This window comes from Leopardus geoffroyi, chromosome B3 (genome assembly GCF_018350155.1).
Source record: "Leopardus geoffroyi isolate Oge1 chromosome B3, O.geoffroyi_Oge1_pat1.0, whole genome shotgun sequence".
Classification (NCBI taxonomy): domain Eukaryota; kingdom Metazoa; phylum Chordata; class Mammalia; order Carnivora; family Felidae; genus Leopardus; species Leopardus geoffroyi.
In genome coordinates, this window is record NC_059337.1 from 19,133,473 (window position 1) to 19,160,722 (window position 27,250).

At 50.5% G+C, this 27,250-nt stretch overlaps 1 protein-coding gene across 1 annotated transcript in view; it reads left to right on the forward strand.

The window, feature by feature from the left end:
- The first annotated feature begins 550 nt into the window (after positions 1-550).
- ALDH1A3 (aldehyde dehydrogenase 1 family member A3) overlaps positions 551-27,250 on the forward strand; it is a 38,700-nt gene continuing 12,000 nt past the window's right edge. The window contains exons 1-9 of the mRNA XM_045448805.1: positions 551-795; positions 5,876-5,980; positions 7,971-8,111; positions 12,505-12,634; positions 13,393-13,454; positions 15,702-15,830; positions 17,397-17,510; positions 19,720-19,822; positions 22,479-22,663. Coding sequence (XP_045304761.1) covers positions 697-795; positions 5,876-5,980; positions 7,971-8,111; positions 12,505-12,634; positions 13,393-13,454; positions 15,702-15,830; positions 17,397-17,510; positions 19,720-19,822; positions 22,479-22,663 — 1,068 coding nt within the window. The 5' untranslated portion in view covers positions 551-696. The remainder of the gene's footprint in view (positions 796-5,875; positions 5,981-7,970; positions 8,112-12,504; positions 12,635-13,392; positions 13,455-15,701; positions 15,831-17,396; positions 17,511-19,719; positions 19,823-22,478; positions 22,664-27,250) is intronic.

Below are 27,250 nucleotides of genomic sequence, written 5' to 3' on the forward strand. Positions count from 1 at the left end.
ATCTGGGCCAGCAGGGCCCAGGAGGCTGTCCCAGCAAGGGGCCGAGTGGGGCGCGGCGGGCGTCTGTCCTGAGAGCGGGGACCTGGCGACCGGACTCCAGGCCCAGGCACGTGGGCAGGGAAGCGGGGCCGCCCCGTGGGGCGCCCCGACCCCGGACGCGGCTCAGGGCCCGAGGCGGGGGGCGGGGCGGGGGGCGCATTCCCGGAGCGCGGCGCGCCGACCGAAGTCAGCCGAGTGCGCGGAGCGGCGGCGGGCAGGGGGCGGCAGGTGCGGCGGGGAGAGCTCGCCCGACTCGGGGAAAGGGCCGGGCGCTGTGGCCCTGGCGCCCCCGCTCCCTACCCTGGCCCGCTGCGGGAGCTCTGGCACTTCCGGGGCCCGGTGGCTCTTCGGGGGAGCTCCTCCAAGGGCAGCCTCCGGGGCGGGGGAGCGCGCGCGGCGCGGTGGCCGGGCGGGGGGTGGCCGGGCTCCCGCAGGGGCGGCGGGCGGGGTGGGGTGAGGCGGGCCGGCCCCCTCCCCTCCCGCCCGCCCTCCCTTCCTCCGGTCCTGCAGCCAATTAGACGGCCCCCTTGGGCGGGAGGCGTGGGTCGCTCCATAAAGCGGCGCGGAGCTGTCACCCCGCGAGCAAGCTGCGCACCATCCAGGCCGGAGCCAGCGCCGCAGACTCGGGCGCCTCGGGCCAGGGAGTGCAGAAGAGCCATGGCCACCACCAACGGGACCGTGGAGAACGGGCAGCCGGACAGGAAGCCGCCTGCCCTGCCGCGCCCCGTCCGCAGCCTGGAGGTCAAGTTTACCAAGGTAAGGTGGGCGCCCATCCCACCCGACGGTCGCCTGGCTCTGAGCTGGGCTGTCCGGCCCGGGTGGCGGGGATGCGGAGCCAGCAGGCCGGGAGCCCCGCCGCTCCGCTGCGAGGGTGCCGGGCGCTGCGGGCGGCGCGCCTTCAGTCGAGTTCGCCCGGCGTTCCCGCGACCGGAGCCTCTCCGCTTGGGTCGGGCCCTCTCCAAGCCGCGTCCGGCGCAGGACATCCCGGGCGGGAGCGCGTCCACCGCGCATCCCGAAGGCGACTCCGCGATCTGCCGTCCCAGACGGGCCCTCGGGCGGCGGGGCTCAGCGCTTTAAGCCACCGAGCCTGTTGAGGGAGGCTGCGCAGCGCCCGTGCGGCTCCAGGCTGCCACCGGCGCGGCCCCGACGTGCCCTTGCAGGGCCCGCTTTGAAGGCGAATGGAGGTGCGGGCCGCGGCCCCTCGGGCCCGCCGGTCTCCCGCAGACCCTGCGACAAGGTTTCCGGGGACGAACGGGCCAGGCTTTGGGAGGGTCAGAGGGTGCCTGAGAACACCGAGAGTTGGTCACGGAGCTCGCGCTGCACTGGGAACCCGCCACTTGGAGACTCCAAAACCATGTCATCGGGAGCCAACTGGAGAGACGTCGTACCTTTCGAGCCTAGCCTACCTGGCTTACCAGCAGAGCGAGGGGAAGTAGGAAGGTGAGCCCTGCTGAAACTACCTTGGAGCCCAGAAGCACTGGTGCTGACAGACGGAGAATGTGTTCCCGAAGGTCTCCGAACTGGGCCTGGGAAGCCGCGCTGGTGGCAAGGCCCCGCCGCACCCCGTGGAGTCTCTGCTGGTTTGCGCCGGGCTGGGAGGCCGGGCGTCTGCAGGGCGGTGAGATCACCTGCCTAGGGCAGAAAGGAAGATGGCGAGGCCTGGAGAGCCGGCCGCGGAGGGTTGCCGGGAGCGCGTCCCGTGGGAGGACACGGAGAGGCTGTTTGGAGGCCGTGGACACGGGGAGCGCTGCAGGGTCGCAGGCCGAGAGCCTCCGTTGGCATCTCTTTCCCCAGCTTCCCTCCTTTTTATTTTTTAATTTGCATCTTATCCCTAGCCCCCAACTCCAGCTGACACAGCACTTAGAAAATTCCCCCACCAATTTTACTTTCAAAAGTAGCAATTATGCCTCTCAAATAGTTTTAATCAAGCGGAGAAAGTTGTAGGCCACTATGTGTGGCCTTCAGATTTGGGTCTCTTGGCACTTAATGTCGGCTCTGCCTCAGATCACATGACATTTAAATTAACTGTTTTCAGAGGGCTCTGTAATCAGTGGAGACACTTCACCATAAACGCTGGAGATTATTTTTAATGTAGTTTCCGTAAGTAGTATCAGCTTTGGAGCGAAAAATTCCACCACACGCTCTGAGAACATAAGAATAGTACCTACGTCTTTGTAGATCGTTAACACTGCTGGTGCTTGCTTGCCTGTTGGTGGTGGTGACGTTTGGTTTTATTTTTGTTTCGTAAGTTTTGGGCTTTTTTTAAAGGAGGCAGAACCCAGAAAACACCTATGTTATTGTCCTTTTTCTTTCTGCCTTTTTGAGTCCTATCAGAACAAGGAAGCCACATGGAATGTTTCTTTCTCTGTGATTCTTTATGGCCCTTTACGAGTGTATATAGAGAAGGATCTTAGAAGATTCACAGAGCGACCAGTCTGTTGTCTTGCTGGGCACCCCCTTTTTCTTAGTGGAACAGAGCAGGGTATGTGATTAAGGCTCAGAAGAGATGGGGAGGGGGAGGCTCCAAAGAACCTGGAGACTTAGGGGCTCCTGGGTGACGATGGCTGCTGTGGCCTGATGTCAGGCCACTGTACTCTCCTTCCCTGTGGAGGGTAAGGCCTCTGCCTGTTTTGTCTTTGCAGACCCACCACCGCAGAGGCCTACTGCTAGCACCTGCAGGGCCCAGGCAGCCTGTGTGGTGGTGGCTGAGGGACAGCAACCCTGGCGAGCAATGCTGAGGGAGCCTCTGGCTGGAGAGACAGCAGAAGGGGCCTAGGAAAGAAGCAGGAGACACAGAATTGCAGAATCCATCGAGGCCCGGGGCAGGCGGTGGGGAGGGGTGCAGTGTGTGAGCCAGTAAAGGCCTGTTATTTTTCAAACCTGACTCATGGTACTTCTTGCTAATGGAAGAAATGGCGGGTCTGAGCCCCAGCCTTGGGGGTGCCATTTCCTAGGGTAAGGCCAGTTTCCAGAAGGACGACCTTGTCGGAACTTCCTCATTTGTTCTCCCGTTTTAACACCGGGCTCTGCTATGTGACCCTGGTGTGGGGGAAGGATCCTCTTGGGCACCCCCTCCCAGATTCAGAGGATACCAAGCTCTTTCACTTCAGGGGGACCTTTTCTTCCCTTATAAAATTTCTTCCGGTAACAGAGATTCTCCTTAAGAGTTTCTGGTTTACTAAAATTCCCGTTTTTATGATCTCTTTTGTGAAAAATAAACTGCCCTCAACTCTCCTTTTCTGAAAACATACTCCTCTGAGTTTAGCCGAAGTCCGATGGAAGTTACTGTAAATGGCGCCAGCACACCTCCCTTGCACGACCCCTGTCTTCTCCACCCGGGACCCAGGTCTCCTCAGAGCAGCTGTGGTTTTCCAGCTCAGTTCGGAGAACACGCCTTTCTTCTTCAGGAAATTTCGAGTTCGCCTACAGCTTGGTGTAACAATTTCATACCTCTGTGAGGTTTATTTGATACCAATTCACAAGTGGAAGATAACATTTTTTTTTTTTTCTGGAGACTTTCTCCTTATTTGGGGCTTAAGACAATACAGGCAGCATAATTGGTAAGCCACACTTACTGACCCCTTCTTTATTTGTGTTTTTGTTTTGTTTTCGTGGAGAGAAAATCAACAGTTAGAAACCACTTCCAAGATTACTTTACTAGTGTAGCAGGAAGAAAAAAAAATCTTGCTAAATTGGCAACATTGTGATGGGAAAATATGGTCAAAGTTGAGGAGTCTGAATGTTGTTGTTGTTGTTGTTGTTGTTGTTGTTTTTAAGTTGCTGGTCAGGAGGAACTACAGACCAATGTCATGACCGACCAAGTAATTTTTTTTTTTTTTTTTTTGGAGGCACATGCTTGGAGATGAAGTATAACAGACATCTGATCGTTGCAATCTGTCTCCATCTTCCTTATTTATATTCTCTTCTATCGTCTTCTCATTTCCCTCCCCCTTGGAATTGATACCAGGAAGGACCCAGAATCAGCAGTTTTCACTAACAGTCTCTATTTGCTAACCCACGAAATTTCATCTTCCGACAAATGCCCCCCCACCCCCGCTCTGGCTCTGCTTTCGTCCCTGCGCTAACTGAACCCCTCTTCCCCACTTATTAATTTCTCGCTGTTACCGAGTGATTGCTCGCTGGATGGCAAAAGTGAACGCTTGGATTTGGTTTCAGCTGGAAGAATAAACCTGTAATTGTAGCCTGGCTTATTCCACGTGCTTCCCTGGGGGCCTGGCCTCATGTTGAAGAAGCTGAGCTTCCAGAAGTCAGACAGGCACGTCCTACAGGCAAGGGATGCCCTCAGCCCTGGATTCCACATGGGGGACAAGGTGCCTCTGCCCACCTGCCCCGTCAAGAGTTGGCCTTCTGTGCTTTGTCCCCGCCATGATGAGACTTCCCCGCTTTCAGAGAGAGTTACCAAAACGGTCTTCCCCCAGCAGCTTCGCAGAGCACGCTTCCCTCTCAGTGAGCTTTGGAATTTTTACAGCAGAGTCCAGGACAGAGACCGTAATCAAGCCATGCATAAGCTGGATGAGATGTCGCTCTGCCTGCCTATCATCACTGGGGAGTCAAGTGTTCCTAATGAATAAAATTCACAGCAATTGAAAATAGCCCTTGGAGTGACACAATTCTTTGAAAATTAATGAAAGGGAAGCAAAAGATACGCATATAGATGTAGAAACGGACTTTGATGAGCTAGCTTTGTACTTAGAAATTATTGATGGAAATATTTCTAAGGTGTCTTACCCACGTCTGTGACTGGGGTCTTTGTGACGCCATGATGGGCTGTGATGACAAGGCTGTCCCAAGCTGGTACAGCAGCAGATCGTCTGTCCTCTCCGGGTTACGGGGGCCTCCACGCTGTCAGAACGTGTTTCGTATGTTAGCCGCCACCTCTGTTCCTCATTCCTTTCCCAAAGCCCTCTCTTTTAATATGGTGCTTTTTTAAGGTAGTTAGCAGCTAAAGTAAAGTAAGAGTACATAGTACATACATTTCAGCGTGGGAACTTTGTGAATTCCTTTTCGTGTGCTCATGATGTCTTTTTATTTTTAACATCCTTCTTCTCGGTTGTGTTCTAGGTAATTGAGGCCCTGAGCTAAATGATTCCTGTGGGTTAATTCCTTGGTTCTAGATATAAATGACTATTTGCTACATCTTTTCATATAACCAGACCATTTCCTAACCCAGATATTTATCTTTATATTCCAACACTGGCTTTTATCAAGCCCAACATGAACATAGACATTTTAAAGAGAATGGGGGAGGAGTGCCAATGTACGTTTAACAAAGATTAGGGATTATGGTAAGATCCTTGTAGAAAGCCAATTCCTTGGCAATCTGGCTGGGGGTTTCCGCAAGAAGGAGGCAGAAGGGAGTGCTCACTGCCGACCTACCCTTCGGGGGTAGGTGATTCCTTGGCACTTACAGGTCCAAACCTATTTAGTCTTCGCCCAAACTCTATGAGGGTGTTGGATTTAACCTATACCCGCTAGCCATTCTTCCATGAATCCATATTAATGCTTTTTAAAAAGAGAGAGACAACATTTTAGAAAAATTCTAAATGACTTTAGTTTCATTATGACAAAAAGTAATTCTCTGAGAATGCATTAGAAGTTAGGAGACTTGGATTCTAATTCTGAGGGTGCTCCGGGGTGGGCGTGGGACTCCACCTCCCCTCCAGGTCTCATCTATAAAGGGGTGGGTGGGTGGGTAGGTGGCGGGGGGGGGGGGGGGGGTGGGGAAAGGACAAGACATTACCTAAGGTCCTCAGCATGTTGGAATGATATGATTTTGATTTAACCCTAATGCATTACAACTTCCTTTCCTGGTTAGATATTCATCAACAATGAATGGCACGAATCCAAGAGTGGAAAAAAGTTTGCCACATATAATCCTTCAACTCTAGAAAAAATATGTGAAGTAGAAGAAGGAGATAAGGTGAGTGCTCCACCTACCCCCCCATCCCCCAAGTAATTAAATTGCCGATAATTAAAGGATAAGGAGGCAGTTTTGCTCAGTTGTAAGACAGAACGGGCCCGTCCTCCGGGTACAACCTAAGTTAGCGGCTTCCCAGACACATGGCCCAGAATGGGATCAATTAGGGACAATCCACTGCAAACAGTCACTCTCCTTTGATAGATGTTTCCCCATCTATAAGGATGACCTCAGCTTTCCTCAGCACAGGGATAAAGGAAAGGTTTTTATCAATTATTTGAACCTGGAGGCATTAAAGAATCTTTCCAGAAAGCATTTCCGGCTGGTGTGTTTCACCCAAATGCAGCATTCTGGCAGGAGACACTTAAAAAAAAAAAAAAAAAAAAAAAAAAAAAAAAAGACTTGAAGGGAAAAAGACTCAGTGGCCAGATTTCTCTTCTGCCAGAACCTGAAATGATCATGTAAAGCTATAGTCTTTATAACTATTTAAAACAACTATATAACCGTAAAACTATATAATTATGCATATATATCTATGTCTTCTGGATGTGTCCTTGATACATTTCAAAGCCGGAAAGTATCTTTTAAATATACGTGCCATTAGAAGAAATGTTGAAGGTAAAGCTTTTCTAAGGAGGGAAGGGAAATTGAAACCTCTCCTCCACCGCTAGAGTAATCATCTGATGTTCTTATAAGCGTATGGGTAATGTCGAATGTGGACAGGGTGAAAGACATGTGTAAAATAGGCTTGAATTTGATCCCACCAGTAATAGTTCGTGCCAGGCAGGAAACACAGTGGTTCTACCTATACAGACCCTTCTGTGTGTAGTGTTTCAGGCTAAGCTGTATTTACAAAGATAATAGCATCGGGGAGCTCGTCTTTATATGATGTCAGTACATGGGGTGGCTGGGGTGTGGGGGCACAGAGCAGGATTCCCAGTGGGTGATTCCCAGGTGCATCATTACACAGGAATCAAGGAGGAGAATGAGATCCCTGCCTCAGGCTCTGGCTTTTCTCTTGGTCTGGGTGAGTGCTCTGAGCCTGTGGAGTCAGAGGCTGTCCTGTCCCCTGTGCCTGGAGAGGCTCTGGCTCCCAGAGCCTGGAACAAGGAATTCAAAGTCTTAATATCTCCTTTGCCCAAGTTTTCAGTGGCCTCCAAGCATGCTTTGGAGACAGAGAATCTTGGTGGTGTCCCCCTCTTGATTGCATCCGGCATCACCTTCCTAGGGAAATGAGGCTCTGAGGGGCCTGGGGGATGAGCTTTTGCCCATCAGCAATCAGAGCCTTGAACTCATTTTCCTGAAATAAGAATGGGTGACCTTAAACAACTCTAATTCTCACCTCCTTTCTTTTACGAAGAAGTTTAGATTATAATTCTATGGGTGCGCAGAAAATCCAGTTCCTTGTCTATAAAATGGTGCAATACTTCTGCCCCCAGGGGGGTAGGTGAGGCTGAAGGGAGAGAAAAGTTCCAGATCCTCCCCGTCTGTGGACTTTTCCGATGTGGTCAGTTCCCAAGAAGCACTCCTGCCCCATTCTCACTATGGGACCAGAGTCCTCAGCTTGAATACAATGCCAAGCTAAAATAAAAAGACAGACATTTCCCCACCTAATTGAATAACTGCGGGAGTGTGTGTCCAGACTGAGCTAGCAAGTGGAAAAATCTTTTCCTACTTGGGTCACCAAGAAAAATAATTAAGGTCGGTAGTTTTAGAAACTATTTTAAAACGCTTTTATAATCAGAAGGATGGTTCATGCTTGGCCATTGTAGGAATCTTGAAAAAGACCTAAGATGTAAAGAAGCAGAAAGTCACGCTGAAGCCCCGAACAGGTCCACAGATTTGAAACGTAGCTGCCATTTTCCGATTGCCACCAACCCCCTTCCTCTGCTTGTGTGATGGAGGCAGGTCTCTGCTGTTCTCCGGAACGGACAGCTGAGTTCTCCCAAAATGCAGTCACAGCAAAAGATGATACACTCACTCTGGTTTTCAGCCCGACGTGGACAAGGCAGTGGAGGCCGCACAAGCCGCCTTCCAGAGGGGCTCCCCGTGGCGCCGCCTGGATGCGCTGGGCCGTGGCCGGCTGCTGAATCAGTTGGCTGACCTTGTGGAGAGGGACCGCACCGTCTTGGCTGTGAGTACGCGCGCGTCGGCGGGCAGGTGTGGGACGACTGGCTGGCCTCACAGAGGGGGCCTGTCCCCCACGGAGTGTGGGGGAGACCCAGGGCGCTGGTTTTGGGTGGAAGTGGATGTGTTAGGCCCTTTGAGGTATGGCTCTCTGGCAGTAGGCACGTGTGCACGCCCTCCGCCGTCACCTGTTTGGTTTTGAAGTCAGACTGTTGCCCCCTGAAGTTCACATTCGGGACCAAGAAGTTGCCTGGATGCAGTTCAGCTGCGTTGGCGGTTCCCAGACTCATAGTCACAGCCAGCCAGATGAGCTAGGCCATATCCTGGCCCTGCACCTGTATGATTATGACATTAATTTTTTTTTCGCATGAGATCTCTTTCAAAGTTAAGTTTAACTTCCTCCTAAGTGACAATATCCATGACATTACAGATTTAATGTGCTGGTGTATATATTTTTTCAATATTTATTAAGATAAATGCTGCCATTCAACATAGAAAAAACTGTTCCTGTTCCCCTATGACTTAAAAATCAATTCGGATCCCGCCTCTGCCACTTGCTAGCTGCGTGGCTTTGGACAAGTTGCTGTACTTCTCTGAGCATATATTTCTTTGTGGAAGATATCAGTAAGAATTGTATTTAAATGTTGTGAGAGTGCTCCATTTAAAATCCTTAGCAGAGGCCCTGGCATGCAGTAATCACTAACTAGATGACAGGTATTATTGGTAACAGCATTCCTCATAAATAATGCTGCACACCCAGCTCTATACCCTCCTGGCCAGTAATTTCTAGTAATCTTAGTTCTGCTGCTGCAAAATGGGTACATGAATTCCACCCACCCCATGAGGTAGGGCTGCTCCGATCAGACCGGACTGTGAAGACAATTATAGGTTGTAAATGCATTATTCACAGGGGTCCTAAGACCTTCCTTTAGTCTTGCAATGAGTGAGCAGAGGAAATTTCAGGGCCATCTCCTGCCTTGAGGTCCTCTGCACCTTCCACATGCTGCCCTCCTATGGCTTCGACTCCTGTTTAAAACTTGCTCCAAACCTTGAGGCCCAGTTGGTAGGGGAGAAAAATCTCCTTTTCAGCCTCTGATTTGGAAAAATGGTTCTTTCCTTTCTTGATCGGGTGTCTGGAACGAGCCATAGAATATCTACCGTCATGGAGAACAGCGTCATCCAGGACACTGAGATTGTTTTTGTCCCTGGACGTGTGTTTTGGGGGTGGAGGGCTCAAGGACCCTGCACTCTTAGGTGCAATGCCCAGAGGGTGTGTCTGCACAGAGACCTGAGCTCTCCTTCCTTCCTTCCTTCCTCCCCAGTCGGCCCTTGCCCGGCATGTGTGCCCCAAATCCGGGTGAGGGGGTGGCTCCCTCTCAAGGTCAGCGTTTCTGTCCGAGGAGCCTCTGGTTTCTTCCTGCAACGAAAGCCAGCCTCAACTCTCAAGCTGCCAGACTGGCTTTTTCAAAAACATTTCTGTTTTCACCCAGCATGAGCTCATCAGTCTGCAATGTCCGTGGGGACTAATAGCAGGCGGGAGAGGATGTGCCCTGGGCACCCCTCCCCACCCTGTCCTCAAGTGTCAGTATCGTCTTAGGGAGCAGTGGCCATAGAACCACCTTCGCCGGCAGCCTGCCCCACGGGCCGGCAGGACTGGGTCGTGATAGACGGAGCGAGTTGCCTGTGTTGTCGGGACCTGGCTGTGCACGAGAAACAAGATCCGGCTCTTTGCCACATCGTGAAAGGAACAAGAGAATTAGTGGGAAATATGTTTTTCAAACCAGGACCACATCATAGGAAAATACCCTCACCCTCCACCTTGATATGGTTTTCTTGCATTTTCATGCAGCGTAGTGCTTCTCTCCATCATGTTCTCTTGCCGGCTCAGTGGTTTTGACAGAGCTACGTATTTACTTCTGTGTTCAATGTTTAGAAACAGATGTGGGCGATCCGGCAGCCCCAGCTTTCTCCCCCTTCCTGAGGCACCTGGGGCCCAGACTCTGGCTCTGTGGGTGCTCTCTCTGGAAGCGCCCCAAATAGGGGCCCTCCCTGTTGACTCTCTTTTCAACCCAAGCCCCATTTCTGGGCCTCCTCATTTTAAGCCTTGGAATACTGACTTGAGTGAAGGGACAGGTCCCTTCGCACTTTGCCTCATTCTTTAGTATCTGAAGGTTACGATGCATTCGTTTTTCTGAAGGCATATTTTTCTCTTAAAATGCTAGAGGAAGTAAACGCAGGAGCGGCTGCGGTTCACTCCTGGTCCAGCCACAATAACTGTTTACAAGTCCCAATCAGTAGCTAACACTTGATATCTCAGGTTCAACCCTGTACACTCATCTGCGATTCTTTTTCTTTTTCTTTTTCTTTTTTTTTTAACGTTTCAAAAGAATTTCCTGTCTAAACCTATTATGACCCTGGTTTTGCTTGGACAGATTCCATAAAACCAACCTGGCAAATTCATGTCATCCCTCTGGGAAGCAACGTGGCCCAAGTTAATAGTGACAGCTAGCCGATGCTTGCTGAATCCTCACCATGTACCAGGCCTGTGTTGGGCACTTGGCCTGCGCATTCATTATCCCGTTTCAGAGATGAAGATACGGAGGCCCAGAGAGGTTAGGTAACCTGTGCAAGGTTATCCAGCCAGAGGAGGTAAGCCAGGACTGGAGGCAGGACTTCCCTACCATGGTACGCCATAGTCTTCTGCCTTTCTCCTCCTTGTCCCATCCCAGAAAAAGGCCAAGAATGATTCCCTCATTCCATCGACAGATATGCAGATGCCGTCAGGAGTAGGCCCATCCTGGACTTTGGGGCGTTATTTGCAATGCTTGGGTTTCTAGTGGAAAGATAAAAGTTTCAACATGGAATCGATAGGAATGTAAGGGACGGCACACTGGATCTTACGTTGGCCTCACTTGGTCCCTGAACAGCATCCGCTGGGGGTGGGACACACCCCAGACCCAGACCAGCCCTGTCATCTTCAGCAACTCACAGTCCTCTCTCTTCAGTGTCCCCAAGTAAGGATTGCCCAAAACGCAGCCTCCCGAAAGGAAGATGATCATGATCATACAGCTGTCACTGGCAACAGTTAACATGGCACTTCCTGTGGGCGGGCCCTGCTCTAGCCCCCCCACTAGCCCCATGAGACAAGTACTACTATTAGTAGTAGTTATTAGTATTATTGTTCTTATTATGATGATTATTTTCATTTTACAGATGAGGAAACTGAGGCAGAGAGGGATTCAGGGGCTCACAGCTCAGCGAGGGAAGCGGTTGCTCCTGTTTAGAAATGCTTGGATCCCCAGTTCTGACAGAGCTGCCCCGAGCACCCTGTGTGGCCATTCTCCAATCTTCCCAGATGCAAATGTCTGGGGGCAGCCATCTCAGGAGTGGTCACTATGCCGGCTGGAAGTTTGATGCCCTGAATTCAGTGCCACTGACCCGCTAGGTGACTTTGGGTGTCACCTGGCTCCATTAGCCGTGGTGTCGGCACCTCAACGTGGGAACACAGGTGTCAAGCTCAGAGATGAGGCACACACAGGTGCACGTGGAGGGGGCCTCTCTTCCCTAGTAAGTCACCCTCTCACTGCATTGACGCTAAAATGAGAATCCAGCCCCAGGCTATGTGTCAGGGTGGCCACTTCCTGCAGAGATGGATGAATGGATGACAGGCGGTCTCAGCGCTGGACTCAACTGGGGCCGCTTGTCCAAGGGACAAAGGGGTTCTCTTAAACCCCGGCTGGAAATAGAAAAGAATCCGGACCATTGAGTGGCTGCGCACTCGCCCTGGGTAATCACCTCCCTCACTGCCAAAGGCGAGCCTGCTCCCTTCCGACCGACGGCGCATCCGGCTTGGGCAGCCCAGTTGGGGAGGACTGCGCCTTTGGCTGGTGGCACTACCCTTCGGGGCTCTGTCACTCTTTCCACAGCCACAAGGGTCAGCCTAGCCAAGAAAGAAGAACCGCATCCCCCTTTTTGTCAGAGGAAGCCAGCCTTTGTCCAGCCTCCCCAAAGCCTAACCTTCCAGGAGCTTCCCGGGAAATGCACAACGTGTGTCCAGGTCACAGAGCGAGACAACTGTGCTCCAGACAGAAGACCAAATGCTACCGTGTCCTCCTTCCCAGTGAGGCTCCAGATCAGACTTCTATCCACTGTCCTTCACGGGGACACCTGCCCATGCTCTGGCCAGCCTCCCAGATCGAGGTGTTTTGAAGGGAAAGAAATCCTCGACAGTCTGAGATAGGTCTTATGGGAAATGTGTGTCTTGCTTTCTGAAGGGACACGCAGAACATTGCACACACAGTGTTCTAGGGCTGTGCTCTCCTCCCCTGTCCCCTGTCTTTAACAGCCCGACAGCCAAAAGGGAAACTATGTCTAAAATAGATGTTGTCTTCATGTTGCAGACCCTGGAAACGATGGACACAGGGAAACCATTCCTTCATGCCTTTTTCATCGACCTAGAGGGCTGTGTGAAAACCCTCAGATACTTTGCAGGGTGGGCTGACAAAATACAGGGACGGACCATCCCCACAGGTGAGCCAGCACAAGACTCCTAGCCTCATCTGGGCCTTCTGGGGGCCCTGTCTTCTCGTCACTCCAGGTAGCCTCTTCATAGCACCCCTGGTTTCCCCTTCAAGGCGCCTTCCCTGTCCCCAAAGGAAATGGTGCTGTGCTGATTTCTTCTCTTAAGGAGTTTTTTCTTTTTTAATTCTTTTTTTAATGTTCATTTATTTTTGAGAGAGAGAGAGCGCGCACGCTCGTGCGAGCTAGTGGGAAGGAGACACAGAATTGGAAGCAGGCTCCAGGCTCTGAGCTGTCAGCACAGAGCCTGACTGGGGGCTCAAACTCACGAACCATGAGATCATGACCTGAGCCAAAGTCGGAGCTTAACCGGCTGAGCCACCCAGGCACCCCAAGGAATTTTACTTAAAAAAAAAAAAAATGTTTACTTATATTTTAGAGAAAGAGAGCACGAATGGGGGAGGGGCGGTGGAGCAGTGGATCCAAAGCAGGCTCTGTGCTATAAGCACAGAGCCTGATTTGGGGCTTGAACTCATGAACTGTAAGATCATGACCTGAGCCAAAGTTGGATGCTTAACCGACTGAACCCCACCCAGGCACCGCCCCAGGAAGTTTGCTTTTAAAATTGAGTTCAAAATCACTTCTTTATAGACTAGACAAGACTTGGAGCTGATCCCATTGTGGGCTTCTGGGTTTCTTGTTGTTTTGCTACATAAAATCCTTAACCTAGATTAATCCCAGTGTGTTCTCCCCCATGTAACCTCTTCCAGATGACAACGTTGTATGTTTCACCAGGCATGAACCTATAGGTGTGTGTGGAGCCATCACTCCGGTAAGTATGATGACTTTTCTGGATAGATCCATGTAGATCCCGCCCCATTCCCCTGTAGCCTTTGGAACCTGTTTCTGATGTGTTTTGATTTGATCACATCAGCATTAACTGAGCATTTGCTCTGTGGCATGGAGTTCAGCGCTTGAGAGTTATCAGGATAGATTAGATCCCGCTCCTGTTCTCAAGGGGCCGACCCCAGGAGCACAAGAGAAGGCACCATGGATTCCAAGCAGAGGGCTCAGGAATAGCAGGCTTAGCCTAGAGCAGTGGTTTCATAAGCCAGCCTTGAAGGATGAGAAAGAGTGGTTCAATAAGAAAGTGGGTTTTCTAAGCAGCAGGAATAGCCTGAGTGAAGGTGTAGGGCTGTCTGGGCTACTTGGAGGGCAAGGACAGCTGGTGAGGCCACACTTAGATGGGGACAAAGTGAGGAAGAGGAGGTGTACACATCAGGTGGTGTAGACCCAGAGGGCTGTGGTTGCCAAGGGCCTGGGACTGTATTCACCGTGCAGTGGGGAGCCTGGCAGGAGTCAGGGAATGCGGTAATGCTGCCTGTCTGTTGGAGGAAGCCCCGGGCCACTGCAACACCAGGGCGGGAGGCTGGGCAGACAAGTGACAGTGTATGGAGAGGATTGGAAATGTGCTCCCAGGGATGAAGGAGATATGTGCACTCAGTAAACGGTTGAGAGTCCACTGTGTGCCAGGCATGGCACCAGGGTACCAGGTATGAAAGCCTGAAGGAAAAGGGTCCAGCCCTTGTCCCTGAGAAACTTGCAGGTCACTTAAAAGGCTGAGGGGGGTATCCCCGCCAAGAAAATGATAAGACGGGAAATATTTGAGGACCTAGCAGAAGCATGGATTTGAAAGCTCCTAAGGACGCAGAGTTGGTGGAGTTCAGTGGCTGATCAGAGGTTGGGGGTGAGTCCTGGCTGGAATTGGGTGGATGGTGTTGCCGGTTGATTTGAGGAAGACGGGGGGAGAAGTAGGTTTGGGTGGAGTGAAGTGAAAGATGAAGGTAAGTCTGGGCAGGTGAGGCAGAGGGGCCAGTGGGTCCCATCAGGCATTTGCATATTTGGGTCTAGAGCTCAAGAGAGAGGTGAGGGTTGGAGCTACCCACAGGCGATGCTCAGGACAAAGGTGTTCCCACCCATCAAGTTGGGAGGGGCGTCATCCAATGAGGGGTTGTAGAGTGACAGGAGAGGACCTGGGGCCAAATCCCAAAGACTATCAGGGGGTCCCACTGAGAAGTCTGAGCAGCAAGGGTCAAGGGCATCCCAGGAATGGAATACATTCCCAGACATTGAGCATTCCTGTGATCAATGGGGTCACCTCTTTCCTTGAAATTAAACAAGACAGAAATACAGCTGTTAGATTTGCTCACCAACAGTGTTGTCGGGAGATTTGGGTGCAGCAGAAGCCCCACTGCTGGGGCTTACAGGAGGGGACCTGGGCACGTGGGCACAGCTCTGCCAAGAAGCTTTGAGGAGAGGGAAGGGAGCTGCTGGAAGCAGTACAGGCCAAGGGAAGGTGTGGCTTTGCTTGTCAGATGGGAAGGAGGATGGTATTTGCATGCTAAGGAGTGGGGATCCAGGAAAGAGGGGACCCCAATCATTAGGGGGGGGGGGGACCCAAAACAATACCTGCCATCATTTAGCCAAGCATATTGACCCTTGGGAACTGAGATCTTATGTTTGTTGTCTATGGTAGGAATTCCAGACAGAGCTGGGGAAAAAATATATACATATAGCAGAAATATAAACATACAGCAGAGTCCTCTTTGCAAAGACTACCTATTAACATCTCCCAGAATGCAGTTTAGGAAGCACCGGGCAGGAATGAGTTTCTTTTTCATTTTAATGTTTATTCATTTATCTTTGAGAGAGAGAGAGGGAGAGAGAGAGAGAGAGAGAGAAAGAGGGAGAGTATGAACTGGGGAGGGGCAGAGAGAGAAGGAGAAAGGGAATCCCAAGCAGGTTCTGCACTGTCATCACAGAGCCCGATGTGGGGTTCATCTCAAGAACTGTGACATCTTGACCTGAGCCGAACTCAAGAGTCAGGCGCTTTACCGACTGAGCCACCCAGGTGCCCCAGGAATGAAGTTCTGATCATTGCTGTCCTGTGTTACCTCTTATGCCCCAAATCTAGACCCTGCGAAGCAAATACCCTTCAGGGAGGCATCGCGGGGCCTCCAGGACAGGGGAGCAGTGTGGATCTAGGCGCTCCCACGAGTTCCTCTGTGTTCTGTTGTAGTGGAACTTCCCTCTGCTGATGCTGGTGTGGAAGCTGGCCCCGGCTCTCTGCTGTGGGAACACCGTAGTTGTGAAGCCGGCGGAGCAGACCCCCCTCACGGCCCTTTATCTGGGCTCTCTGATCAAGGAGGTAAGGCATCCAGAAGAGAAAGACAATAGTGTGCGTTGTTGATAACATTCCCACTCCCAGGCACCAGGCCACCGGCACCAGATAATGCTGCCCCGTCGAGCTGGGCTGCGGGTGACAGTGCCAGCCTGCTCACAGCTGAGTGGGAGGAAAGGGCTTCTGTGTCTCACTTGGCAACTGTACATTCTTTCTCCTGCTTGCGGTCACTGAGCTAGAAGAAACTCCATTCCTCCCACTGATCCTAATGAGAATACTTAACTCTTATTACGGGTTCAAACCTATGGTTGAGGAGCAAATGTTGTGTCTAGAGAATTTGTAGGAGGGGCACTTGAGAGGGAGCCAAATATTTGGGGGTTCTTCGGTCCTTGCATTTGTGGCGTATGAAATGGTCTGGTTTTCTCCCGGAGGGACGGTCTTGTGGGCTCCCACGGAAGCGGCTGCCCGAGCCGGGCCCACTCACCAGTGCTCTTGCTCTCCGACGACTGTCCTCTCCCCCGGGACAGCCACCGTTCCAGGAAATAAGCCGCCCAAAGAAACACCCCCTTCCAGACACACCTGGCAACATGCTTCAGTCCTTCTGTGCCCAGCTTGTATGCTGCAAAGAGGTTAAAAAAGAAACAGGAAGGGAAGAGGGATGGGAGAAAAGATCCATTCATGTCACTTCTCAGCTGGGCGAATACGACCAGGAAGCGTGACCTTTACCGCTTAGAAGTAAGGCTGTAGCAGGGGCCAGGAACTGACCAGTTTCCCACTTTCCTTTGACTGGTGATGTTGGACATGATTACATAATATTCATGAGACTGACAGAACTGGTAAAACACAGCCCCTAGGACAACTAAGACTCAAGCACCATGTCCTAAATTCTTCCCTTTTAAAATAATGTGTTTTAAGAGCATTAAATATTAAGTTAATTAAACATTTGTTAAATAGCATCCTCCCCCCCACCCCCCACCGACCTCATTCACTTGAGGTATTCTTGGTTAATAAAGAGGCCTCAGATGTGCAAAGCAGGAGGCCTGAATGTGGAAGAGATGGCAGTCCCCACCTTGAGGACCTGCCAGTTCGGGGTGTGGCCTGAGAGCTTTGAGGGAGTGATTACACTGTTGCTATTTGGAACACTGATGAGGCGGGTTTAAAAAATGAAAAGCTGAAGGTCATAGAGGATATTTTGCAGGTGCCTCTGAGCCTTGGGGCTTGTGAGCAAGGTATCTCTCTTCTCCCAACACACACATAGACAGATACACACAGACACACTCATGCACACGCACGTGCACACTCACAGAATGGTGCTCGGCTGTGGAGGCTCACCGCCGTTTTGGTCAGAGGCCCTTTTGGGTTATTAAGTGCTGCCTGGAAGGAAGGGTGTGCACCTCACCCTGGCCCAGCCCACACACTGGCCGCGTGGGGCTGGGCCCTGGGGTGGACGTATGACCCAGGCCCTGGCTTCCCAGTGAGGGTGCCGCTGGGCTCGTGGACATCCTACAGCGGTTGGCCTGTTGGCCCAAGCATGGTCTGTGGTAGACGCTGGTCCGTTGTCCTCCTCTGAATGCCACCTCAATTTCCATCCAGGTCGGATTCCCTCCAGGAGTGGTCAACATCGTGCCAGGATTTGGGCCCACGGTGGGAGCAGCCATGTCTTCTCACCCTCAGATCAGCAAGCTAGCCTTCACGGGGTCTACAGAGGTAACCTTCCTCACTGGCTGTGGGCAAAAGTAGCAGTCACTGCATGATCTGAGACCTGGGAACTTTTCCTTTGAGGAGCTGAACTATGGTTTATTATCCTTCTAAATATGACCGTGTTATTTAATACAGAACAATCAGTAAAAATAATAACATAATAATAAGTAAATAAATAAAGTCACTGGTCCAGTTTCCAAACTAAATAAATGTCTAATAGAACTCAGAAGCCTTAGAAGAAAAGATTGGTAGATAAGATAAAATAAAAATGTAAAACATCCAGAGGACAAACAACATCACAATTGAAGGGAAAGGATAAATAGCAAGCTGGGAGAAAACCAGTTATAATTTATGCAGCTCTCCGAGGCTTAAAATCCATAATATCCCTAAAAATCAAGGGGGGCGGGGGGGGCGTGCGGAAAGCACACTGAATGATAAGACAATGGGTAATTCAGAAAAGAGAAACACCGAATGTCCAATAAGCTTGACCTAAGTTCCTGGTTTTGTCTGACATGCAAAATCCAATGAAATTCAGATTCTTTTTTTGTCCATCAGATTGGTAAAAATTGGAATCCAATATCATTGACGTTACCAGGAAATGGGAACTCACCCACCCCAGTACCAGGATGCAGGGCAATGTTGCAGCACTGACCACAAATTTGAAAGCGTCAAACTTGTGCTCCAGAAATGCCATTTCAAAGCAACTACTTACAGAAATATTCCCCATTCAGGGACACACTGTCAGGTATACGGTATCCATTCTGTACGCTGTGTTGCAGACCCTACAATAAGGAAAACTGTCCCGCTTCTGTGATTGAAGCACAAAAATGTGGGAAAGTATCTTCGGGACGATCCCACTGGTAAAAGCATGGGTGTGGAGAAATAGAAATCGTTCATAAGGGTACCCAAGAAATTCTCAATTGTGGCCACCTCTGGGCAGGTCCTGGGCCACAGGGTGAGGGGGAGATGAGAACTTCCCTCCTTTTTAACTGACACACATATGCGTGTGGAATTATTTTTTAATATTTCATCCTTGAGAAAGAACACTGAACACAGAATAAACAGAATAAACACTGTCCGTGCAGTGAGTGTCTCCTTCCTCCCCCTAAGATTCGTCCAGCTCGGAGCCTGAGAGGGCAGTACCATAACCACCCTCCTCTGCCGGCTGGGATGAACCTGCTAGAGAAGCCTAGTCAGAACCGAATTGGGGCCCTGCATGGCGTCGTAACAGCCGGGGGGCGCTCAGCACGTTTTCCTACCCTAAGTGCCCCTGTTCCGTCCACCTGTGAGACCCTCAGCCCCACAAGGAATCGCCAGCCCATGGCAGACTGGTCTTGCTGTGGTTGCTCTCGGGGGACAATCACTGTCACTCTGGAACTATTCCAAGCATCATTCCAGCCCAGCAACCGTGAGCTGGACAATTTTTAAAACACACTCACACTCAAGTTTTGGGGAAACGGCCTCAGCCCTAGAAGAGCCCAGCCTTACCTCTTGCTAGCTTAGCTGCCTGGTTCCAAGCCTCTGTGTGCACATTGGTCTCTGAGAGTCTTCCCAGCTCTGAGTGTGCGGCACCAGCTGTGTGACGGGCCCAGCCTGGCTTCTAGCAGTACGTGGATTGATAAGAGAGACCCATCAGGGACATGAAGGAGGTTGGTAGGTGGTCCCTCTGTTACTGCACAGCGCGCCCATTCTCTCCCTCGCTCCTGGGGAAGCCTCAGTCTTGAGTCTGTTTTCAGAGAATTGGCCCTTTCTCATCCTGAAGGTCGGCTTCCCTATTACCCCAACATTTGGAGGTTCCCTGAGATTATACCACAGAGCCACATGGAACCACCTTCCCTACTGGTGGGGGCTGGTCCCCTCAGGCCCCTTGCCAGACTAGCAGGACCAGCCTGCTGCCAGGACGGACAGGCACCAGGACAAGCGGGTAGCTGGCTGTGCCCCTAGCCAGCTGTGTGGCTGTGGGTGAACTGCTGGGCCTTCCAAAGGCTCCCACTCCACCCCTGTAAGTGGAACAGTTTGGACCAAGGATTCCAGTGATGTCAAGATCTGATGCATGAGATGCAGGGAGTGGGAAGACACTATCATGGCCCGGGGCACCTGGGCAGAGAGGCAGGGGAGCCCTGGGCATGCTGTGCTCACTGCCTCCTAGGCTGGAATGTTCAGGCCATGCCTGGCCCCATCTGAGGTTTCATCTGGTCTGTTTTTTATCCTGAAGGTTGGAAAGTTGGTTAAAGAAGCCGCCTCCCGGAGCAATCTGAAGAGGGTGACACTGGAGCTTGGGGGCAAAAACCCCTGTATCGTGTGTGCTGATGCCGACCGTGAGTCTCTCCCCTTGTGGGCATTGCTGGGGCTTTATGGGATCCATAAATCTCTCCCTGTTTCCTTGCCCAAATTCAGGACCAATTGAGACAGACAGACAGACACACACACACACGTGCACAGGCTGTTTTTCCACCTTGGGTTGTCCTGCCATAAGTAGGCAGATGGAGATCAAAACACCAGCTTTATTGCTGATAGAAAGCTGCATTGAAGGAAAATATGTCCCATGTGGTGGCGGAGAGGCTGCCTGTTTCTGCCTTTGAAGATTAAGTTTACGTCGCCTGTCCCTGCAGAGCTGGGGCCATGGGGAGCAAGTCCAGATTCTTCTCCAGAGTCCTGTGTGCAGGGAGGGGGCCAAGACAAGGAGGAGCAGGGCAGATGCTCCCCACTCACAGGCATTAATCACTCTACCCTCGCAGTCAGTATTTCCTACAGTGCTTCGAGGCTCTCTGAAGACTTGAGATGTTTCTTCCTTCTTTGTCTCAGGCCTGACAGATGAGAGGACAGTGGCAGCTGACCCTTAGAATTACCTCCCTGGTCTGAGTGCTCTCTCTCTCCCTCCACCTCGAGAAAGCAACCCTGCCCAGCTGCTTGAGGGCAGTTTGTGTCTTGCTAGAGCTTCATGGATGCACAATATGAAAATAGATGCTATTCTTGGCTGCTGTGTCCAGAAGGAGAAAGGAAGGGCCATATCGGGCATTCATTCACCTGCTGATAGGGTCAGCCGCCAAAAGGTGTCACTTCCCAAGTACCCTGAAGCGCCCTAAAGAGTAGCCTCTCCCACCTGCCCACTGGTGCCAGAAATTCCTCTCATGGAAAACAAAGCCTTCCATTCCTTCCATTCCACGCTCAGATAAGGTTGGAACTACAAATATCCCTGAGAAAAATGACCCTAGCCCAATTTCTTACTAAGGTGTAAATGACTGATATGACTTCCTCTCCTTGAAGTTGGCTTTCAATGGGAGAGTGGCCTGAGGGAGGAAACAAGCTTCAAGGAAGGAGAGGGAAGCTGGGCATGAAGACAGGGCTCGTTTTTCACCTGGATTGGTAGCCCTTGTGGGAGCATTATTAGTGTTGCTGATGGTTTCTGGAGCCACATGAAACAGTTCTGGGTATTGCCACATTTGGGCTCCCCAACTCCAATCCTGAAGAGCCAGGACCCCTGTTTTGCATTCTTGTGCCACCATATCTGGGTGCCCCGTCTGCACCTCAGCTCATCTTCTTACCCCCTCGGTGAAACAAACAAACAAACAACAACAACAACAAAAAAAAAAAAAAAAACTGCAGCTAAAACACAAAACCCTTCCATGTTTGAGGCTTGGTTTTACAAGGGTCATAAACACTCTATGTAGCCATTTCTTGCTTCTTATCCAGGCAGCACCAGTCCACAAAAGTAAATTCAGACGTCGCTGGCATCCAGACATAGTGTCAATGGTGACATGCCCCCATTCCCCACCACTTGCAGCCATTACCCCTGGCTCCTGTCAGGATGCAGGAGAGGCAGTTGGCACAGAGGGTCAGGGAAAGCCAGAACCTTACGGTGCTGTCTGCTGATCCAGAGACTTCTACAGACTGTCCTGCTGGAGAGCAGTGGCTCGGTTCTCAAAGTGGAGGCCAGCAGTCCTCAGAGATGCCCCAGAGCAGTGCTGGGTGTCTGTGGATCACCTGCTCATGGCAAAGCTGCATGTCTTAAGCAGCAGTGTGTGCATTGGAGGGGTGGGGGTTGTGGAAAAACCAGCTAACAGTGGAGCACGCACAAGGGGCCATCCTGTGAGCCCTAAAGGGAAACCCACTGAGCACTTCTTTTTCATGAAGCACATCCCCAAAGGTTTTACTTACTAAGCACCCTTCTAGTTTTAACTCGGTGCCTGCTCTCCAGTTCAGATTCAGCCCCCATGAGGCAGGATCCCTGCTTTCTTTTTTAACCCATATAAGTTCTACATGGAGTTCATGCTGCTTAGTAAGGCTTCATAAGCAAAAGAAGCTTGCTTAATAGGACTTGATAAGTGAAGGAAGCACAAGGTGGAAAATGTGGGCTGTCACCAATTGGGGGCGCCTCCGTGGCTCAGTCTGTTAAGCAGCAACTTTGGCTCAGGTCAGGATCTCAGGATTCCTGGGTTCCAGCCCCACCACCGCTCTGTGCTGACAGCTCAGAGCCTGGAGCCTGCTTCGGATTCTGTGTTTCTCTCTCTGTCCTCCCCTCCCCTGCTCGTGCTCTCTCTCTTGCTCTCAAAAATGAATAAACATTAAAAAAAAAAAAATTTTTTTTTTAAGCTCTCACCAATTGGCCTACATCCAGACTTACCAAAGGTTAATCTATAGAACGGGGGTCCTCCCGAGAGGGGGAGGGGAGGGATCCATGAGCAGGTGAACGGAGGGGGGTGGAGGGGAGGATTACTACAACTCTCCGAGTTCATTAGCATAGTAAAGAAGTCCAGCAGTCCCAGAACTCACTTAACCCCCCACTCCCAGTGCACCAGAAAATCCCTTTTCCCATCCTCTCTGTTGGGAAATGCCGAGAATAAAATTAATTTCTGAAACGCAGCCATTCCGGGGCCTGTTTTCTTGCGCCGGCAATTAGAGCTGCAGCTGTCACCAGTCCGGCCCTAACGACTTAATCGCTTCCTCTTGCCCCCGCCGCTCCCCTCCCTCCAGTGGACTTGGCGGTGGAGTGCGCCCATCAGGGAGTGTTCTTCAACCAAGGTCAGTGCTGCACGGCCGCCTCGAGGGTGTTCGTGGAGGAGCAGGTGTATGCCGAGTTCGTCAGGCGGAGCGTGGAATATGCCAAGAAACGTCCCGTCGGAGACCCCTTCGACGTCAGAACGGAACAGGGGCCCCAGGTAACCTACCGATGTGCGGGAACCCTGCGTTGCGCGTCTGGAGGCTGGACCAGGCAGCCCCTTTGACCACAGCCCCTTACAGCTCTGGCGCTTTTTGATTCCACGGTCCCTCCCGAAGCAGAAGGGAGGCTGCTTGCCTCCTGAGGCTTTTGTTGAGGCGCCATCGAGGGACAGGGCAGTCCCATCAGGTCTCTGTGGGCTTCTAAAGTGGGAGCCGACACACACCCCTGTGTGTTGCTCTTTGCAGCAAATAATGCCAAGCTCAGGGCCTTGGCAGGAGGGAGGCGCTCCCAGATCAGAAGGCCTTATGCTTGCACCCTCCAGCCAAGAGGACCCTCCAATTTTTGAGCCACCAGGATCCCCAGAGGAGAGACCCAGGCAGAGGCTGTCTGACTTGGCTGGTTTCCCTATAAAAGAGGGGTTGTAACCCTGGGCGAAAGGCAGCAAAGTGCAAGCAGAGGCAAAGTACCCAGAGCAGTCTCAGCCTCCGGGCCCTGGAGCTCACATGTGCTATAGGACAAGGTGACCGTCAGAAACCAAAGAGCCCCGTGGAGAAGGCTCTGGGAACCGGGATGCCTCTCTGGGCGGGCGGAACATGTCACTGGAGGCCTGGTTTTCGAAACTAACGGCAGGATGAAAATGATCATAACCACGAGGTTTAATAACCTCTTTAAAAGGGCACATCCTGTATCACTTTCTTGCTAATTATGCAGTGCTCGCAGATGGATAAATATTTAAAAGAGGGCAGCCTGACCATCCCATGCATTACTGAAATAGAGCTCAACAGCAACCCACTTTTCTCGTAGCCAAAGTCCTACCCCAGCCACGAAGTTTCAAATCACGTGTCAAGACTCACCTACTTATGTCTATATCCTGGGAACTTGCTGCTTACCCACTGCAGTGGCACCATGTGTTTACATGGGAAGCCATGGATCTGAGTGCAAGTTTGGCTCTATGACTTTGAGAAAGTCCCAAGCTCCTTCCAAACCTCAGTTTCCACGTCTGGAAAATGGGAGTAATGGATGGATATTATGAATATTTCAAGGCACCTAATAAGTCTTTATTTTTTAAGGAGGGGAGCTGAGCATTAAATGACAGCCTCCCTGATCTAGGTAGCAATGAATGTCTGTACATGACTTCAGGTCACGTCGGTCAGGTCTTGCTTGACCATCCTGTGGGGACGATCTGGCTGGGGAAGGGGGAGGACCATGTGGAAAAGGTGCATTTCTGGCCACAGTGCCCATCCTTGCCTTTTCCCAGCCCACATGCTCTGTGGCTCCAATGCCATGTGACCCTGGTGGAGAGAAGCATCTCAGCTTGTGGCCAAAACTCCCCACCCTGCCAGACCTCAGCTCCAAACCCAGTGGCCAGTGACACAAAGTTGTCCAGTGGCCTTGGTTGGATTTCAGGTCTGAATGCAAACATGGCCACAAGTCATTATCAAACCCACCGTCATTGTAAAGCTAATCCAGACTCCGTGGGAAATATGTGAGCTGATCCCATAGTAAGGAAACCCTTTCACCCCATCATTATTCATAAGTCTCTTTCCAAGGCTCCAGGCTTGACTTTTGAAGCCAGATACAGAAACCTCTTCCAAGAGAGCAGATCCAAGCAGAATGGGTGTTGATTTCGTCGGTGCTTTTGATGCTGCTGCTAAAAGTCCTTTTGAAAGCTCACTTAAGCCGCCTAACCTCAGCATATTATTTTAGGACACTGTTGGATTTTTTTCTCCCAAAGTGCTTTTTCATCTATGGTAATAAGATTTTTACTCAGAGAGGATTTACAGCTGTCCAAATAGTCAGTCCTGTCTGTCTCATGCCTGTAAAACAGCTAGCTGACCTAGATCGGTGTCCACTGCAGGCAGTTGCTTTGCCGAATGCTCCAAAATCTCTTAGGTTTATTTGGCAACGAGGCACATAAACACTGCACAGGCCACCTGGTGGGGGCAGGATCCGGTGCCCTCTCCAGCAGAGCCCAGTGCAACTTTCCACCTGTCCTTCGGGGTCCGTCTGACTCCGTCTCTGGTGTTGTGCCCCACCGGGCCATTCACTTCTGGCAGGTCTTCTTCCAGCACTGGAAGTCACCAGCTGCCATTTCTTGGAGGACTATTAGATTTAGACAATGTGTTCACATGGACTCATCAGGAAAAGTTGAGTCTGGATATGCAGGCTTTCCACGGGGACCCCAGCACTGCCTATAGGACAGACAGGTGAGAAATCTGGTCTTACAGGCAGAGAATGGTCACAGCCACTCAGGACCCATAGTTTGATAAAGCCCTACAAGCCCTCTTGGCCTCTGGGGAGGAGGAAAGAGCAGTCCTGGAACTTTTAACCCAAGACCAGGTTCATCCAGAGACAAATTGAGAGAACCTTGAGATATTCCTGGATCCATTACAGTTGTTTAAATTCATTCTCTAGGTGGGAATGCAGACATAGGAGTTAAAACCTAGGGCACATCTAAATGTCAATAGAGAAAAGTCTTTCTTCCATCCTTCTTCCTCTTGCACGGACCTGGTTCTTAACCTTCCCTCCGTGGGTACCCCACAGTCTTAGTTTCTCACATAGCCCTCCAGAATTTCTTTATGTATATATAAGCAAACAGGAATACGTGTTCTGATTTCCCCTGTTTTCACCCACAAGATAACTATGACATCTATACTGTTTGCACCTTGGTTTTTGTGTTCTAATAAGAAATTTGAAGACCTTTCCATACCAGGCCATGAGAACCTGCCTCATTCTTTTTCACAGGTACATAGAATCCTGCTTTATGAATTCACCAGGATTCAAATCACATGTTCTTTTTTTTTAATATTGTATTTATTTTTGAGATGGAGACAGAACATGAATGTGGGAATGGCAGAGAGAGACACACACACGCACACAGAATCTGAAGCAGACTCCAGGCTCTGAGCTGTCAGCACAGAGCCTGATGTAGGGCTCGACTCGAACTCATGAACCGAGAGAACATGACCTGAGCCGAAGTCAGATGCTTCACAGACTGAACCACCCAGGCGCCCTTACCATGTTCTTTTTCTAATTAAAGTTTATTTATTTTTGAGAGAGAGGGGGACAGAGCATGTGCATGCATGCGTGTGCTAGTGGGGGAAGGGCAGAGAGTGAGGGAGAAAGAGAATCTGAAGCAGAATCCTGATCTGCGCTGTCAGTGCAAATCCTGACGCAGGGCTCAATCCCACAAACTGTGAGATCATGACCTGAGCCCAAACAAGAGTCAGACGCTTAACCAACTGAGCCATCAGGGCACCCCTCAAACGACATGTTCTGATGAACATGTCAGTGTGTGCAGTTACACACGATGTTGTATGTCAGTTTGTAAACATACAAGGACATCAGTGGGACAGAGTCCCCAAGTGGGATTACCGAGTGGGAGCACATTTGTAATTTCTGCAAACATTGCCAAATTACCTTCGAAGAGGATGAACCAACTTATGTTATACCAACCTTGTGTGAGCTTGTCTGTTTCTCCAGCCTTACTAATAGGATATGGATTTTGCCCATCCGAGAGTTAAGAATCGTATCTCACTTAGTTTTAATACGCATGTATCTCTTATAAGGAGTAAGGCAGAACATCTTATCATGTTTAAAAGCTATTTGCAGTCCCTTTTCCATAAACTCTGCAGGTGCTTTGCATATTTTTTCCTTATATTTCTGGTCGTTTTTCTTATCATTTCCAAGGACTCATTATTTTTTATTTTTAAATATTTATTTATTTTTAGATAGAGAGCAGGGGAGGGACAGAGAGAGAGAGGGAGACAGAGAACCACAAGCAGACTCTGCACTGTCAGCTCAGAGCCATAAGCGAGACTAGATCTCACAAGCCCTGAGATCATGACCTGAGCCGAAATCAAGAGTCGGATGCTTAACAGACTGAGCCCCCCAGATACCCCTCTAAGAACTCTTTAATTTTTTTTTAATGTTTATTTTTGAGACAGAGAGAGACAGAGAGCATGAATGGGGGAGGGGCAGAGAGAGAGGGAGACACAGAATCGGAAGCAGGCTCCAGGCTCCGAGCTGTCGGCGCAGAGCCCAATGCGGGGCTCGGACTCACAGACCGTGACATCATGACCTGAGCCGAAGTTGGAAGCTCAACCGACTGAGCCACCCAGGCACCAGGAACTCTTTAAATGCTAGAGAAATTAGCTCCAGTTCTATGAAATGGCTTGTCAGTTTTTTTTTCCAGTTTGTTTTTTGCCCTTTGATTTTGCTTATGATGTTTTTGCATTTTTTTTATATAATATACTCAAATTTATCATCTTTTCTTTTTGGCTTTTGGGTTTCACATCATAGAAAGACCATCAACACCCAATATTTACAGAAGCATTCTCCCACATGAGGGAATTTGAGAACTTCCCTGCGTTCATTTTTCATGGTTTAATTTTTGATCTGTTTGGAATTTATCCTGGTACAAGGATCCAAAACTTGGAATTTTAACACTGGATCCGCACTTCAGGAGATGACTGGTCTAGGGATGTGCATGATTTGTGCCCACTGGTTCTGAAAAAGCCGGCCTGCTCCTCAGGAACAGTCATCCAAATACACCATTGGGTTTGCTTATTTTTCTTTTTTAATT